This window comes from Rhinolophus hipposideros, assembly GCF_964194185.1.
Source record: "Rhinolophus hipposideros genome assembly, chromosome: 1".
NCBI classification, from domain to species: domain Eukaryota; kingdom Metazoa; phylum Chordata; class Mammalia; order Chiroptera; family Rhinolophidae; genus Rhinolophus; species Rhinolophus hipposideros.
Window position 1 is genome coordinate 93146481 of NC_138047.1, and position 16680 is coordinate 93163160.

The window sequence follows — 16680 nt, forward strand, 5'->3', positions numbered from 1 at the left end:
CTCGATAAATCCACAAGTACCTAATAAACAAAAGCATATAATATAGATTTTCAAATTAACACCTACTTCTATCAAACTCCACTACGCCTGCAGTCAGTCTTGTGCTACAACCTCGTACATTCCCTAATATGTACGCTATAAATAAATGGCTCAGGAAATACATTTGGACAAAACTTAATACAATTCTAGGCATTCAGAAAGGGTATAAATCTATTGATTTAGAGTTTTGTGATAATGATCAACATCTTGAACTTGAACCTAAAATTGAAAGACAACAGTTTTGGGACTTTTTTTCATACACTATTATTCCGTATTACAGAAATGATAGGTCTTTAGGAAGTAATACACAATAAGACCCTTCCCTTATAATAAAGACCAAAATAAGACAGATGCCTTGTATGTCTTCAGTTCTAGAATGAATATCTAGTACCTACTTCTAGACTCTCTCAGATGTTCTGCCTGAGAAGAAAATCTCATTAACCCAACCTGCCGCCAAAGTAGATATAGTTTTTAGTTTTCATTCCCTTCATTGAACCCTGATGTGTCCTCTTTGTATACTTCAACAGTAACAGAATCTAGCGACAGGCCTCACCAGTGACAAGTCTTCCAACCAAGAGATGGAAGATTGGGAAGTTTGAACGGACCACTCCATCATTGTGACTTTTTTTTCCTCAGGAAATAATGAATAAAATACTGTCATATGGATACAACTGTATTTGACCTTCCCAGCAGAAAACTCTAAGGGGAAAAATTAAGTGGAGAGGGAGATAGAAGATCTCTGATGAGAGAAAAGTTGTTAAAAACACCCAAGGACATTTGAATTTCCACTTAAAAGCATCATCTTTTTTCAAGTCTTCCCACATCCTACCGCACCCCTGGTTCTGAGTGAAGAGCAATTTATAAGACAAAACAATACATCAGAGATAAATATACAAACTGACGGGAAGAGAATTGTCCCAGAGGCTACATTACCTCTTCAAGTTTATTACAGTCTCTTGAGTTCTTATTGCATATATTGTTACATGCTTTTTACAAGTTGGGATTATTTATACATAGTATGCTCACTTTAGCAGAAGTTAGGTCTGTTGCTTCTCTCTTGAAAGCCAGCAGCATGCAGTGCAATATTTGGTGTGCAGAGTTACTGTTTCCAAAAGTAAAAACACTACTTAGGTTTAACTGAGGAGGGAACATGATCTTTATTGGCTTGTTTAATTTTGGTTTTATGCAGAGTTTGCATAGTTCATGATTAGTTTCTAATGGAAAACTGAATGTGTTGTCCCGACCTTGAAGATCAGGTGACAGTGGCAAACAAAAAAATCTGAAGAAGAGGCATAACTTTTAAAGTGGAAAGGTCAGCAAGAACTGCCTGAAACATAAAAAACAAAGAAGCATTATTAATACCAGTATGCTAATCAACAACATGAAGCCTTTGAAATAAGGTACAACAGAAACATTCTTCCAATGTAATTCTGGCACCGATACATGCACTTAAGTTCTTCTATAATGAACCTACAACGTCCCTTCTCTTTTCTGGGTATCTTAATGTTAGAAGATGTGCAAAATGCTAAAGTTGCAGTAGAAAATAAACTGGACTTTAGCCTTGAGCCTTCTTCAAATATACAAGGTAGCATGAGTTTATAAGAGGTCTAACATTTCAACTTGCTTCTATAAATAAACGTACATCAGGAACCCTAGTCCTGTTGTACTAGTATAAGAAGTAACTGAGTTCAGGAAATCATTTTGAGATGGAACTAATGTTTATTCAGTTGCAAGACGCATAAACATCCTCTTCCCTTTAAATAAAGAATTCAGGCAGTTATTTTAAGACTAAAATTTACATTTCTATGAGAGATAAAAACTTGACTAATATGGTAAGTCACTTCTTAATTGAACCATGTTTCAGGTATAAATTACACTATTGAAAAGAAACCAGCTTTAAATAATTAACCCACAATTAAAAAAAACAAAACAGCCCATGCATCTTTACTATATCATCCAAATATACACACTTTTTTTTTTTAACTAGTTGTAACTCTCTCAACTAGTTTTACTTTGTTCAATGAGCATAACACATGGATGTGAACACTAAGACCAAAATGCCACATAAGACCCAACAGTTTCTATTAAAATTACTAGGTTTTCTTGTTTCCCGTAATGATTTCCTATAATACCTTATTTATGACTCCTTTGCAAGAAGATTATTTTCAAGTAATTAAGGACTTTTGACTTCTTTGTATTACTTAGCTCAGAACTTACAGGTTTTACCCAAGTTAAGAAATTAGGCTCTGGGTAAAGTGTGTCTTATGCATCTGAGACACAAGTGCCAAAGGCTGGCAATCTCTCAGAAACTATTTCCATCCCATCGGAGTGAAACTTATCCTTACTTCAGCTGCAGCCAGTGATGTCACCTCCATCAGGTTTACTGCTCGGAAAGCAAACACAGCAGCTGCCAGGACTGGAAAAGAATGCACACTATTTCAGCTGCTGGCCTGCTCATCAGCCCGGCAAATTAACTGCTACGCCCACGACCCACTATGAGAGCTCAGAACTCGTGCTTTGCACAACTGCACGCCTGCATTCTGAGTTAAGGGCTTGTGATGAATGGAAATCGTCTCCTCTGGAGAACAGTGCCTGATGGCTACACTGTATCACAGTTTGGGTAAAAAGAAAATTTCAGTGGTCTCAAAAAAGCCATTTTATAAATTGTTTCTTTTATACCTACAACTTAAATTATAACAGTTTTTAAATAACATGAAGATATAATGAGTGTCCTATAAATTAAGGTTTATTTTGAATCAGGTGTTTCTTACTAATCCAATAGATAGGCTTCTGCAAAGTTACCTGGAGCCTGAATTTTTAAATATACCATATCATTTTTCATTGAAAAGGCATCCTGATAAAAATGTGGCAATAATGCCTTTTCTTAAAAATATCTTTATAATATTTTGTTACATTTACATATTTATAACATACTCAGCATTGAACTTTCTTAGAGTGTCACAAATGGATATGTCTGGGGGGGGCTGCTGTGGGATTGATTCTGACATTTGCATTTACGTTGGCTGTACGAAAAAGTTGAAACTTTGAAAGAAAACCATTATAGGACATCTTGAAGGTCAACATTATACTCTGAGTAGAAAACAACATTTGGATTTTTGTTTCCATTAAACATATGTATATGAAAAAAGAGTAATGCCAATGTGCAGTACTTCTCCTTACACTGGGGGTGCCTAAAAATGTATACACGTGACTTGTATTCATCCTTTGTTATCAGTATATATTGGGTGTTACCATTTTAATACAGTTTTTTCCTGCCTTAAAATGTGTATCCATGTTTTTGGCACCCTCTGTATGATCCCCCATAAAACCCCATATGAGGGAATGAGTCACCATGAACAAGGCAAGGACCCATGTAAGAGGCAGGCAATGCTGGTAAGGAACCAGTGCTGCCTGGAGACAGACGACTTTTGACTTCTCCCCCTACCCCCGACCCCCTTTTTTCATCACCACTGATGGTAATGCATTCACTACCCAACAAGTCCTTGAAGTTTAGGAAATGAATGGTAAGGAGTCTTCAAAATTATTTGGAAGACTGGTTCCTAAGTATACTTCATAGCTAATGCAAATTAAATATGTGTGTGTGTGTGTGTGTGTGTGTGTGTGTGTGTGTGTGTATACATACACACACACATTTTTACTATGGAAATAATGATAATACCAGTTAATTCTCATACCAATGCTATAAATTAAGTACCATTATTAGCCCCATTTTACTAATGGGGAGACTGAGGCACAGTGAGTTTGGGTGACATGTTCAGAGTTATACAGGTAGTAAATGGTAGACTGAATACAACCCTGGCTCTGGCCCAAGCATCTAACCTCTACCTGATGATGTCACTGAGATTGAAGGTAAGCAACATGAATGATCCCTGACATGGAAATCTGTGTGCTTTTCTAAGAACTGTCTTCTCTGCTGTCGCTCAGAACGTTTTTCTAGAGATGGCATGGAGGGTGACGCCCTGGGTCCTGGGCTCACACAGGCGGGTGGTTACGCCTGAGGAGGGCAAGTCAGGCTCCAGGCCTCTAACTTCACTGGACAGTGGCCAAGTACAACCAGTGATGCGAACACACAGGCATTTTTCTAGGGGACAATGGATTTGGACAGGTTGGCAAAAAAAGCATTAGAAGCAGTTAGAAATATTCTGGGGGGAAAACAGTAGTGGTAAAACAAAATTTAAAAAGTCAAATCAGCTGGGATTATTGAATATGTAAACAAGTTGTGTAAGGGATCTGGGATAAAGAATTTACCCTTTAACTGAGAAAGAGAAAATGTACGTACTTTAGAGTCATTGAGCATCTATGTTTACAAGACTATCAAAAAACACCATTTATGTGGACCAGCACCTTCTTTAGTTTCCTAATATCGGGAACTATATTTGACAATGGACACATTTTAGAAGCTAAAGAGTGTTATCACTACTTCATTTTTTATGTATTTTTTAACAGAGTTGGTGAAAGCTTAACAGGATGGTCCGTTTCTGCTATAGCAGGAAAGAGTTTCATAGGGAGGGAAATTGTTTTTCCAAATGTAGATAAAAAGGGGGAAGAGAGCAGTTCACTAATTGACCTCAGTGTCTGAAATGCTCATGTGCTCACGACCTTTATTTATCTTGGTGTCACATCACAGAAGTGCCTTTCTGGCTGCCCCATGTTTGCGTTACCCAACCCTTCCGCACAACGGGTTTGTCTGCCAAGGAGAAAAGGTCTACACTGCAGGATATTTCCCACTGAAATCGCATTTCATATGAAATAGAGAAATGCTAATATTTACTTTTGCTCTTTTAAATTCTTCTCATTACTTTAATTTTAAACAGCTCTATCAAGAATATTAAGATACCTTTGCGTTAAACTGATCTTCAAAAGGCGCTAATTAATTCACAAATAAGCCAGTAATATTTACTACAATATTTCTAAAGACTACTTGAGCAAATCAGGTGGACCCAAAACATGCAGACCAAAAAATAACCTAAAATATTTGAAATTGTCAAAAGTAATTTGTGCACATCTACATAAAATTAGCTCCTCTGTAGCTCTTTATTTGATTTCTATGATGGGGGAGCTCACATCAGTCTAGTTCCATTTCTACATGTTCTAGAATCCTTCCCTGGTGATTGTTTAGAAACACTCAGGGAACGTAGGTGCATGCATTCCTGGACAGTCTGGCCTGCATTCCTACCTCTTCATCAGTCACTGTTTTATTAAGGTGTTAAGCGCACAGCATCACGCCTGCTTAGTGCAAATGCAGTCTTCATTTATTTCTGTATTTCTCTTTTACTGCTGTTTGCTGAGGGGTGAGAAGTCACAGAATGAGAGGTTTTAATAGGGAAGAGCTCTTGAAGGTCTTCCAATTCATAGTATAAAACTTCTTAAGCCTTTAGGTGACAGCTAAAAAGCCCATTCTACTTTTGGAAAGTCCTAATTATCAGAAAATACTGGACCCCTTTCTTTCATATACCCTAAGATCTTTTTTGAAATTAGAAGAAAAGCTACATAAAATACTTTTCAAACTTAGGGCATACCCTGAGGAGAGTTTTGTGGTGGAAAGTCTAAAATTCTGTTGCCTGAGACACTTCTCAGAATGCAAGAGAAAGCAAGTCTATGTAGCTTAAAAAATAGAAGACTTTGGGGAAAGTGGGGTATGTGAGAGTAGAAGAAACATGATGATGAGCCACCCTGGTTTAACAGGAGTACATTTTAGCAAGCTGTATCATCCAGAAATGAAATGGGCTACCTGGTGAGACAGGGATTACCCTATACTGAAGGGTTCAAAGAGAAGACGAGGACCGCCTGTCAGAAACATGAAAGTTACATCTGATGCCTTCTAGGACTGCTATGTCTAGGTTACATATGTCACTGTCATTCAGCCAGGAGGGTAGACCACTGTTTCCTAACTCCTATTGTAGGGGCTTTAAAAACAATTAATACAGAAGGATACTAGGTAGGAGTTGTTAAACATTGGTAAGTGATATCTCTGATTACACCAGGGACAATATTTCTCTTCATTGGACTTTTATCATTACTCTACTGTTCCCTTTCAAGTGCCATCCAACTACTTGAGACCTATCAGCATTTAAGAATATGTTAATATGGTACCTAGAGAATCTTTTACAAGAAAAGAGTCTTCTTCAATTAAGCATTATTTCCACAAGTTCCCAGAAAGGTGTCTTTACAATGCTATCAATCAATGTAAGGGAAGCAAACACAGGCCCACAGTTTAAATAATGTGTTCCGTATCACAGAACTGGAGGTCATACCCCGCACTCTGCCAACATTTTTGCTCTCCATACATTGTTGTAAAAACGTTGTAATACAGAAGGTGCCCAAAAAATGGAAGGAAAAAAACTATTCAAATTGTAATCCAATGAATGGCACTAGCATTCACTTGGTTAACACCATCTTTTAAGAGAACGTCATACTAGACATTGCTATCGTAATTCGATTCAATTTCGAAAAATAATACAAAGATAACATCTCTTAAAATGTGTATATATTTTTTGGCATCCCTGGTATTTATTTGAATTTTGTGATAATCCCAATGATAAAAATAACTGAGACTACTTTGTACAAGAGAAGCAAAACAATGTAATTAATGACAAATCTGTGCCCTATGTGTTATCATAGTTGTCTTGTGAGACAGCGGCCGTAAGAACTGCTTAATTATTAAATAAGAAATGAATCAGTGGCTTCCTGAAAAAAAATAACAACAACGAAAAACAACAACCCTGAAATATTTTTGGCTTAAGAGAATATCTAAAAGGGGAAATTCAGCCACCAGGGTAGGAGTCAGAGACCATGAGCAAAAAGGGAAAGGTTTTGACTTCACTCTACACTGAAGTCCAGAAGAGCTGAGGCAGCAGTTTATGCGGGGAGGCTCAGTGCCAGTTTGGGGTTGAGGTGGTCGTGGAGGAGCACAGAACCAATGCTAACAGTCCAAGGAGCCCAGAGGAGAATGTATGCCTGCAGTCTGTTGCACAGGCCTCACAGGTGCTGAGGGGCAATAAACTCTGGCTGGACTAAAGGGAAGGGAGGCGGGAGGAGAAATGGAGTTTCCTGGAGGCAAGGAGACAGACAAGGAATAGACTGGTGCTGGCTGGTTCCACGGAAGGACCCAGATCGCAGAACCTCAGTACTTATCTTCTAAGGAACACAAATCTCTTAAATGTCCATGAGTTAGAAATGGGAGGTAACTGGAAACTCAAACTCCAAATACAGGTGGTGAATGTCAGAAAGGAAAAGGGCTTTGCTACAGAAACAGTATGTGTTTGACAAGCAAGCACTTACTCTTACCAGGAAGAATTTCCAGAGAGTTGTACCCTAGAATTCTATCCCACAAAAGCAAAAGTTGATCTGTAGCTAAGTATCCAGAGAAAGCACGAACCATCCATTTAAATGATATGCGAAGTCTGTAAGCAAAGAAAAAAGAAAATGAATTTTACCAGTGGGTTTTTTGTTTCTTTCTTTCTTTGTTTTACAAAACGCAATGTCTTACAAAAGGTTGGAAGAGTCCAAGGAATTCTATTGTTAAAGTAACTCCTTTGTGAGTCTTAGAAATCACCTGGGCATTTATAACTAAAGTACTCTTTTAAAACCTGCAAAAGTACAATGGTGAGAGAGAAACCATAAGTCCTCAAATTAGTGGTCTTAAAGTATTAAGAGGAAGAATTATATCTGGTGGGCCCTCCTTTATGTTACAGTTCATTCAGACTTTAGAAAACTCACTACCACCTTTAATTTTTCAGGATGTGTACTAATTCACTATCAATGAGGTGATCTTATAGTCTTAGTTTCAGGCAAGCCTCGCAAAATACTTGAAAGGGAGCTTAAGATACTAGCTGCATATTTTTGCTATTCAATAAATTATATTCTCTCTCTAAGATTCTCTTGATGTTAAACACAGGAAATTACCGTGATGTAAAGAAAGAAATTGAGAATAGGTAACTTAAATAACTTTACCAGGTTTGTACAATTTAGTAGAGACAGAATTTGAATCTGAGCCCGTCTCTTAAACCCACCCACTCACTCACCCATCCATCTGACGTGGATTCAAGTATGGAGAAGACAAATACTAAACTGTTCTGCTTCCCATTAAATCCTTTTGTGGCCTCAAAGAGTTAATCCTTCTTTCAAATATGCCCTTCTCAACAGGGGAAAATGGTTGCACAGAGAACAAGACAGTAACAAAACATCCATAAAACATTTGGGAACTTCTGTTGCCTTAGATGTTGTTAGTTTAAAAACAGAACAGATAATATTGAAGACCAGGGTTCCCTGCATGTTTACCAATAACTCATACTGAGAAATAAGAACAACATATTCAAATTTTTGAAAGGAAGAGTCACAATGTAAAACCATTGGTAGGTAATTGATCTAGTTTCCTTTATTAAAAGACAGCCAACTTTAACCTAGATAGCTTTCATAAGTTGTTCTCTGATAGACTGAGCCTAAACTGACTTAATTTTAGTATTATCACATTTCTCAGGTTGTATTTGTTTCCCCAACTCTATGCCTCAGTTTTGGCCAACACCTTTCATTACGAATAGAAATTAGTTCATTTTGGTGATTCTTCTACCAGTCACAAAAACCCTAGCAAATAATCCTTCCAAGAATTTTTGGCACAAGGTAGAGTTACAATTTGCTACTTGATAATTGTTTTACTGGGGAAATTGCTAGTTTAATTTCCCTGAAAAATTACTGCATATTTGCAAGTGCTTTATAATGTGAAAAAGACTTCTGACGTCAATCTATTCTTTAGTTAAGAGAAAAATACTCACGGTTGGGCCCCAATTTCTCGTAGATGATAAAAGAGTTGGGGGAGATAAGTTTGAAGAAGAGTTTCAAAGAGCAAACAGAGTGACACAATACCCTGGAAACAATAAATCACAAGAGAAATACATATGTTAGTATTTAAAATTTAACTCTGCTGATAAGTAATTCAGATGGAAATGAGAAAAATATTATCAACATATTTTTTTCAACATAAATCGTTTTTATACTGTTTAAGAGTCCAGAACAGGAAATGGACTAATGATCTCCAACACTGTTTAAACATATATTTTGTTCCTCTTCATGGAAACCTACTCTTACAGATATTCTAAGGGGCCTCCATTTTAACACAATAGGTTCCCCACATAACTTGGTATGTAATATTCAGAGAGTCCAAGGAAAACATCATTTCATAGAAAAGCTGCTACTCTGTAAGCCTTATATTATCAGTTAAGCCCAGCAAAATTAGTTTTTTCTGGATGCATTCCAGTTTCCAGGTATTTCTCTGGTGCTATAACCACACCCTTATGTCCCTTCTCTGCCAGCTGCCTCACCCATCAGGGAAAGTATTTCCTGCCTTTTTTTCACTCTATCTTTGAAATCTATCCACAGGGAAAGAATGACTGCTGCTCATAGCTTGAAATTTGCATCAGAAAGTTATCAAACAAGAATGTTTGATTATTTCGTAAAAAGATTTTTTTTTTTTTTTTACTGAAATCTACTTTTATAAAAGGGGATTATTTGTAGAGTACAGGAAGTAACCTATTTAAGCAGATGGTTTTTCAAGTATGTTTATTACTTGACAACTCTGAATAAAGTCTTTCTTGCGGCTCAGCATTCCTCGGCGTTGATCTTTGTATGGAACTTTTAATCCTCTTTTTGAGTTTCTAAAGAAAAAAAGGCTGTCATGGTTCCAAATAGTTCAGTCTGGCTGCAAGCCAGAGCAGGAGATGACCGCCTGTAAGTCTTGATTCCACTGAATAAAGAAAGGGCAGAGGCAGGGCTGGCCCCATCAATTCACTGAAAAAGGACACCTCAGGCAGGGTCAGTGTGGGGATAGTGAAGGAATCCCCAGAATTGCTCAGGGTTGAGCTTCAGTTCTGCGCAGGGAAAAAACACCACGGCTGTGAACTGAGTCTGAAGCATAAAATGGTACAGAAGGTGGGTGTAAGAAATCTGATGCTGAGAATGAGGTTTTAGGAAAGAGAATTATTAAAGTGTTTCTGATGATTTTAGATGAAACATGCATGCAAGATAAGCGCTAAATAAGTTGTCTCTGAGAGAAGTAACCCGAGATCATTGGTGGTGCTTCACGTGTTCATCTGTGACATCCTAGGTTTCTGTCATTGGCAGCTTTCACTAGGATGTCTGAGGGCAAAACTGGAGACGGAGGAAGGTGGAATAGGAACACAGAGGATTCAGCTGGTGGGATAATGGACAGCTGTTCGGTTTGGCAGCAGGGACAGTCTCTTCTTTGGGGAAATTTGGTAGCCCTGATACATTCCAATTTAGTGTTTCTTCTGGAGAGTCAAGTCACCTCATTGACAAGTAGAACAAAGCAGGCCCCAAAGTGGAAAAAGTATCACTGAAATAAAATAAACTTTGCTTTTTCTCAGGCTCATAGAGGGGAAAAAGATACGATGATAAAAATGTTCAACTCCCAATACGCTTCTCCTTGACTTTCATACTGAGGCCAAAGGAGCTACCCATTGAATAAACACAAAGAAAATATCTAGCATGATAATTAGCCAAACATGACACCGAAAACTAAGTGACAGTAAATGTTTGATTTTCATGAACAAAGATGATGATGGTGATCGTAACAACAATACGATAAATAAAAACAGCCGCCACATATTAATATTTCCTAGACATCTGCCACAACCCAGGCACTACCGGGTGCTTGGTAGATTTCTTTCTCTACAGTGCCCCAGAAAACAGTGTGTACCTCATTTCACAGATGAGGAAATCAGCATTCAAACAAGGCAGGCACCTTTGTCAAAGACAATAGAGATTTCTAGGTTTTTTTTCTTTTAACATATAATATATCATTTAAATGCAATTGATAAAGGACCTTTTCCTCTCCAATTATCACCAAAATATTTAAATATCAAAATTTCTTCTTCTCTTTCATTTCTCCTATAGAAATGTGTTGCCTGACATCCCAAATTGAGATTTGCTGCTTTATAATTTAATTGGGGAGGAGACTTTTTCTGAAGAGAGAACAGATTAGAGTCTGATTTGATCCGATTTTTTATGAACTTACAGAAGGATGAGAAGAGATGGAATGAAGTCTGAAGAAAAAACGCACGTACATCTCACGGAACATCTGATATAATCTGGAAGGTTCATGGTAGAGAAAACAAAGGGGTGCGACTGAAAGAATAAAATAATTAATTGACAATATTGCAGGACCACTACAATTTAAAAAATAACTTCATAAACATGAAAGAATAAGTCAACAGTTTATAGCAATAACATTCATTCACAGATAAGTTTAAACAGAAAAGTTTTGAATCAATTTTTAAAAGCCATAAGTAGTATAATTGGAAAGAAATATAGTAACTAAAACTGAAATGGTAAAGTGCTACCTGGGGTTCCTTTCGGATGACTGATGATTGTTCTACTGGTTCTAAATAAGTGGTTGCTGCTAAAGTATTTGTGGGTGCTTAAAACATTTGTCTAAAATAGTGTATATATATAAACTCTTTATCAAACATTCTGCATCCTCTGTTTCCTTAATGAACATTTCCCCTCGGGTGTGTAAGCTTTAGCCTATTTAAACGACCAGAACTGTGAACAGGCAGGAGTCGATGTAGTTTGTATTCTGAGAATTATTAGGAGATTTAAACTTAACTGTCTTCCAAATCACTCAAGTACCGTCTAAGAACTATTCACTTGAGAAATTCTTGCAGTTTGAATTATTAAAACGGGATAAAAGTGCTACCATTTTTGTTATTAGAGGTAAAAGTTCATATTCTTAACCTTTTTAGGTTTTCTATTTTAAGTTCCTCATATATTTATAGAAGAAAAATATGCTGAAAGGTCATTATAACATCACGGATTATGTTATGAAACTTTGGTTGCTCAAGAGAATAAAGACGAGAGCCCTATAATTCATAATTTCTCCAGACTACTGGTATGCAGAGCAACAATTACATTAAATCACTCATCGTCCCGGTCAGCACCATCAAGCACGCATGGCATGACGCGAAGTTCCTAGGGACTCTGAATCCTTTTCTCTGTATGAGAGTTTTAGAAGTTTTATATCATGTCATTCACCACGTTTGTCTGATGTTGGACATTGACGGGCTTTTTACAGAGAAAAGCGTTCATTTATTGCCGATTCTTTTTATGGAAGTAACACATCAGAGTATTTCTGTTTAGCCTAAAGGTTGGGGGTAGTAGCAACATTGGGGACAACAACCTTCAACAAGTTCTTATGTAACGTGGAGTCCAGCATAGGGAATAGAGTCAATGGAATTGTAACAGCTATGAACAGTATCAGGGGTAGTAGATGGGGGGGGGGATTTATCACTTTGTGGGGGGTGTAAATGTCTAACTATGACGTTGCTTTGTGCACTTGAAGCTAATTAATTAAATAAATAAATAAATAAATAAATAAATAAATAAATAAGTGGTATTAAGTAGAGAATTTTTCCTTTGCTAACCTTCATTAAGCTTCTCGCATTCCACATTCAGTGGCATGGAAGGCCTGGAAGCCACTGTTAGGGAGAAAGAATTTGCCTCTACCCTGCAAAGGTTCTTCCTGCTGGTCTAATAATCAAACCAACATGACACATATTAACAGGAGAAAATTGAATTTAAGTTCATACATAGGAGCCCTACACACGTGAGAGAGTCAGAGACCCCACATGCAGCAGAGGTTCAGAGACAGAAAGGGAAAATGAGGGATACATGACATTCTGAGCTAAGGAATGGGAAAGGGGCCTGAGGCTTCAGAGTAGCGGAGGACAATTCACAGGATGGTAAGAAAAGCACGTGTTCAGTAAGTAGGTGTTTACCCTGACATACATACAGGTCATCAAAATTTACTTCTGGTAAATTTAAACTTTATTGGGGAATATTGGGGAACAGTGTGTTTCTCCAGGGCCCATCGGCTCCAAGTAGTTGTCCCTCAATCTAGTTGTGGAGGGCGCAGCTCAGCTCCAAGTCCAGTTGCCGTTTTCAATCTTTAGTTGCAGGGGGTGCAGCCCACCATCCCATGTGGGAATTGAACAGGCAACCTTGTTGTTGAGAGCTCACACTCTAACCAACTGACCAATCCGGCCGCCCAACAATTTTTATTATAGGCAAGACCCCCTAATTTAAATTCTTTAGGGGAGAGGTCAAAGTTTCTCTTGAGCCCACAGGGTCTCAATTGCCTTTAGCTCAAGACAATCCTCATGCCAAAGTGGCATGTCTTGGGGGACCAGTTCTGAACCGCTTCAACACTCAGGGCCCTTGAGCTTGCACACGTGTTTCCCACGTGTACCTCAGGATGACCGAATGCTTCAGTGTAATTGTTGCAGTACATCCCACTAGTCTAGAGAAATCATGAACACAAACTCAGTGTGGTCGCTTGTTTCACTTTCTTTCTGATCTATTATTTTTTCAAAAGACTTATGAGCATTAGTGCAAGAATTTAAGCAACCTCATTTTACACTGATTAGAACTAAATATTAATGTGTATCTCTAGTTTCCATTGAATCAGAAATGGCAAACCACAGAACCACTTTCACAGTATGATCTAACACTGATTTGTCAATCTGAGCCTTTATGATGAGGCTTTAATTTTTTTCCATGGGACATATAAATAAACAAATACTAACCTCAATGTTTAAAACTGTCCACAATAACTTGGTAAGTGTGTGGGTGATATGATATAAAATGTACTCTTCATGTTTAATTTTCTAAAGTATAATAAAACAGTGAATATTTTAAAGCCCAACTTACCATACATTGAAAATCCATGAAAAGGGATTACACCTAAGAAAACAAAAAAGTATTTATTTTCAATTAGTACATCCACTGAATTATTGGGTAAACTTTAGAGGATTAAAACTGAAAATAGAAAGTTTTCCTATTTTTGTTTCAACTTTGTTCACGAATGCAGAAAGACTTAGTGATGGTAACTAACAAGATATGCTTTTTTAATATCTTTAGAAAAGCAAACTAAAGGTTTTCAACACATATTCAGTCAACTTTCTATTGATAACGTTGCAAAATTAAAACTTTGAATATATGTTACAAAAACAGGGCAAAAAACAGAAAAAGGCAGATCACAGAACTACGTTTAAGAAGTAATTACAATGCTTTCAGAAAGTCAATTGATTATGTCCTCCTGAAACAACTTCATCCTACATATTTGAATCTAATTGTTAAAAGATAAGCGAGCATTTCAAGGTACCTCTTGTACACGGGGGGCGGGGGGTGCCAAAAAATGTATATACATGACTTGTATTCATCTTTTATTATAGATATGTATTGAGTACCACAATTTTAATACAGTTTTTTCCTTTCTTAAAATGTGTATACATTTTTTTTGGCACCATCTGTAGATGTATTCCTTTGTAAACTTACCAAAGATTATATCATAGAATGTGGTTTAGAAAAAAAAATACTGGCAGGAATACAGTATAAATTCAGTGTAGTCTTTGTCAAGAATCATACACAAGTAAATTACACATCTATTTCAAAGAAATTCTCAAAGCCTATCTTGGGGTGCTAAACATCTTGTTGCAATGTAAGTGAAAAATTAGAATTCGTACAGCTTAGGTTCTGTAATATACACACCACAGTATACACAGTGTGTATCTAACAACTGTACCAAATCAGGTTGCAAACACAGTAGGGGAGAAGGCTGAGAAGTTTACTTTTTTGAAAAATAGTATAGAAATGCTTTGTTCACCCTACATGTTCAGAGGCTAAAACACTCAGTGTTGGTGGGGACCTCAAAGGTCATGTAGAATAAATTCTAGTAAATGAGCGTTCTGTCCACTGAAAACACGTCCAGCTCTAGGGGGATGCATTGATTCCCAGTGTGACAACCAATCCCAGTTCTGAACAGTCTTAATTTGGGGGGTTATTTTTCATACTGAACCCAGCTCTGCCTCCCTGTAACCCTCATTTGTTACTCCCAACACTGAACACAATGGTCATACAGAACACGTCTAACTTGTCTTCTCTGCTAACGTTCAGACATGTTTGCGGACATTGTTCTCTCCCCTCACCTCCATCACTGCCAGTTGTTTTATTTGATCTTGCTCTAAGACTTTATGAGCTTTTCTTTTAAAAAAAATACATGATTTTTCAACTATTGAAGACCTTGTGGGTTTCTTCAATGGTTCTTCAGTTCCAAAGTGGTCCTGAATAGCTTCCTTATTCTATTTCCCTCTGGACAAGCTGCACTCCACCCCAGTCTTCAAAGCGAGGTGACTCAGACCTCTCACCATTTTTTTTCTCTTCACAATACACAGCTAAGACACAGTGCCCTCATGCAGTTGTTTGTGATCTAAGTAAATGATTACATATTCTTATCTCTAGTATGTCTCTTATTCTAGTCTTCTTTAGTGAACCATTCCAATTTGAGATAATCTTGACCTCTTATTATTCTATCTGACGTATTCCCTATTCTCTCCTTCTGGTTCCACATTACTTAAAAATTTGGTCATCTAAAACATCTAAAACATGATACCTAAGTGTGACTGTGTTCTTTTCCTGTTCCTTCAGGAGACAGGGTACTTAACTTTTCAGGATTTGGCTACAATCGGATGCCAGCAGCTTCATTTCTCTAACCCAACCCACAAGCACAACTCTAATCCTACCAAATTGATTGCCACCTCTCCTGCCGTCTCTGGGACTTAGGCAATGCTCTCCTCCATCTCCAGCCCTGTCCCAGCCTCACCCCTTCAAGAATTTAAATAACACTCCTCCTAGAAGGATCTCCCTGGCTCTCTCCTCCTTACCCCCAATCAATTCACTAGTCTGTACGCTTGTATCAACTGACTTGCCCTGACTAACTGAGGTACCCCTTCTCCTCTACGCACCTAGACAATCCTGAACGGATTTGGCTATACCCCTCTCTACTGTGTTCACTTAGGGCTGTTCATTAATCTGTTTCCTCATACAGCACTGCTCTCAGACCAAGGTGGGGGGGAGGAGGAAGAGGGGAGCAGTGAGAGCCCTGCTCTGGCCCTCCTCTGACTGTACCCCTTACCCAGCATCCATGTCCCTCCTTTCAGACCACAACCCAGGTACCCAGGACTTTGAAATTCCCAGCCCAAAAGCCCTTAGCCAGCTTCCAGAATTCACATTCCTCTTTGGTGGAGCCACCTCTCTGATGAAAGGTGGCTCAAGGGGAGCTATTTGTGGAAGATGAGAACAGAGTTTGGACCTAGGAGGTCCCCATGCATGGTGCCTGTCCAGGTGTGGGGTGGAGCCATGCATGAGAAAGGGTGGGGATACGAGAAGCTAGGGACTGCTGAGGACTCTGAGAATTCTGAATGTGAACCTGGCCTTCCAGATTGTTACAAAGATATATTTGTCAAGACAAGATAACAGAGTAGACTTTATTATCAGTTATTCATCTTTTAAATATCTAGACTTAAGGTAAGTGGGCCTCCATTTGTTCTCCTGCCTGAGTCCTACAAAAATTAGGAATAGACCTGCCTTCACCTATAAAATGGGGATAATACCGATGAGGTTGTGAAGATTAAATAAGATATGTAATGTGCCCAGCACGACACAACGCAAAGTCAGGGCTTAACAACTGATGTTTTCCTACTCTTATCATAACGCTTTGTAACCATTTTTTATTTCTCTCTCTCCTAACAGTATAAACTCCTTGAGTTCAGA

At 38.0% G+C, this 16680-nt stretch overlaps 1 protein-coding gene across 9 annotated transcripts in view; it reads right to left on the reverse strand.

Moving 5' to 3' along the window:
* Positions 1-228: 228 nt before the first annotated feature.
* The window catches only part of TBC1D19 (TBC1 domain family member 19), a 118782-nt gene continuing 102330 nt past the window's right edge, over positions 229-16680 (reverse strand). For 6 of the 9 annotated variants that reach the window (XM_081068696.1, XM_081068691.1, XM_081068692.1 and 3 more), the window contains 6 exons: positions 13780-13812; positions 11090-11199; positions 8832-8923; positions 7348-7463; positions 2385-2455; positions 826-1366 (listed from right to left, as the gene is read on the reverse strand). In XM_081068696.1, the coding sequence (XP_080924822.1) occupies positions 1292-1366; positions 2385-2455; positions 7348-7463; positions 8832-8923; positions 11090-11199; positions 13780-13812 (497 nt within the window). In that variant the 3' untranslated portion in view covers positions 826-1291. Of the gene's footprint in view, positions 1367-2384; positions 2456-7341; positions 7464-8831; positions 8924-11089; positions 11200-13779; positions 13813-16680 lie in introns of all 9 variants that reach the window. The other 3 variants (XM_081068689.1, XM_081068693.1, XM_081068690.1) reach the window with 2 other exon arrangements.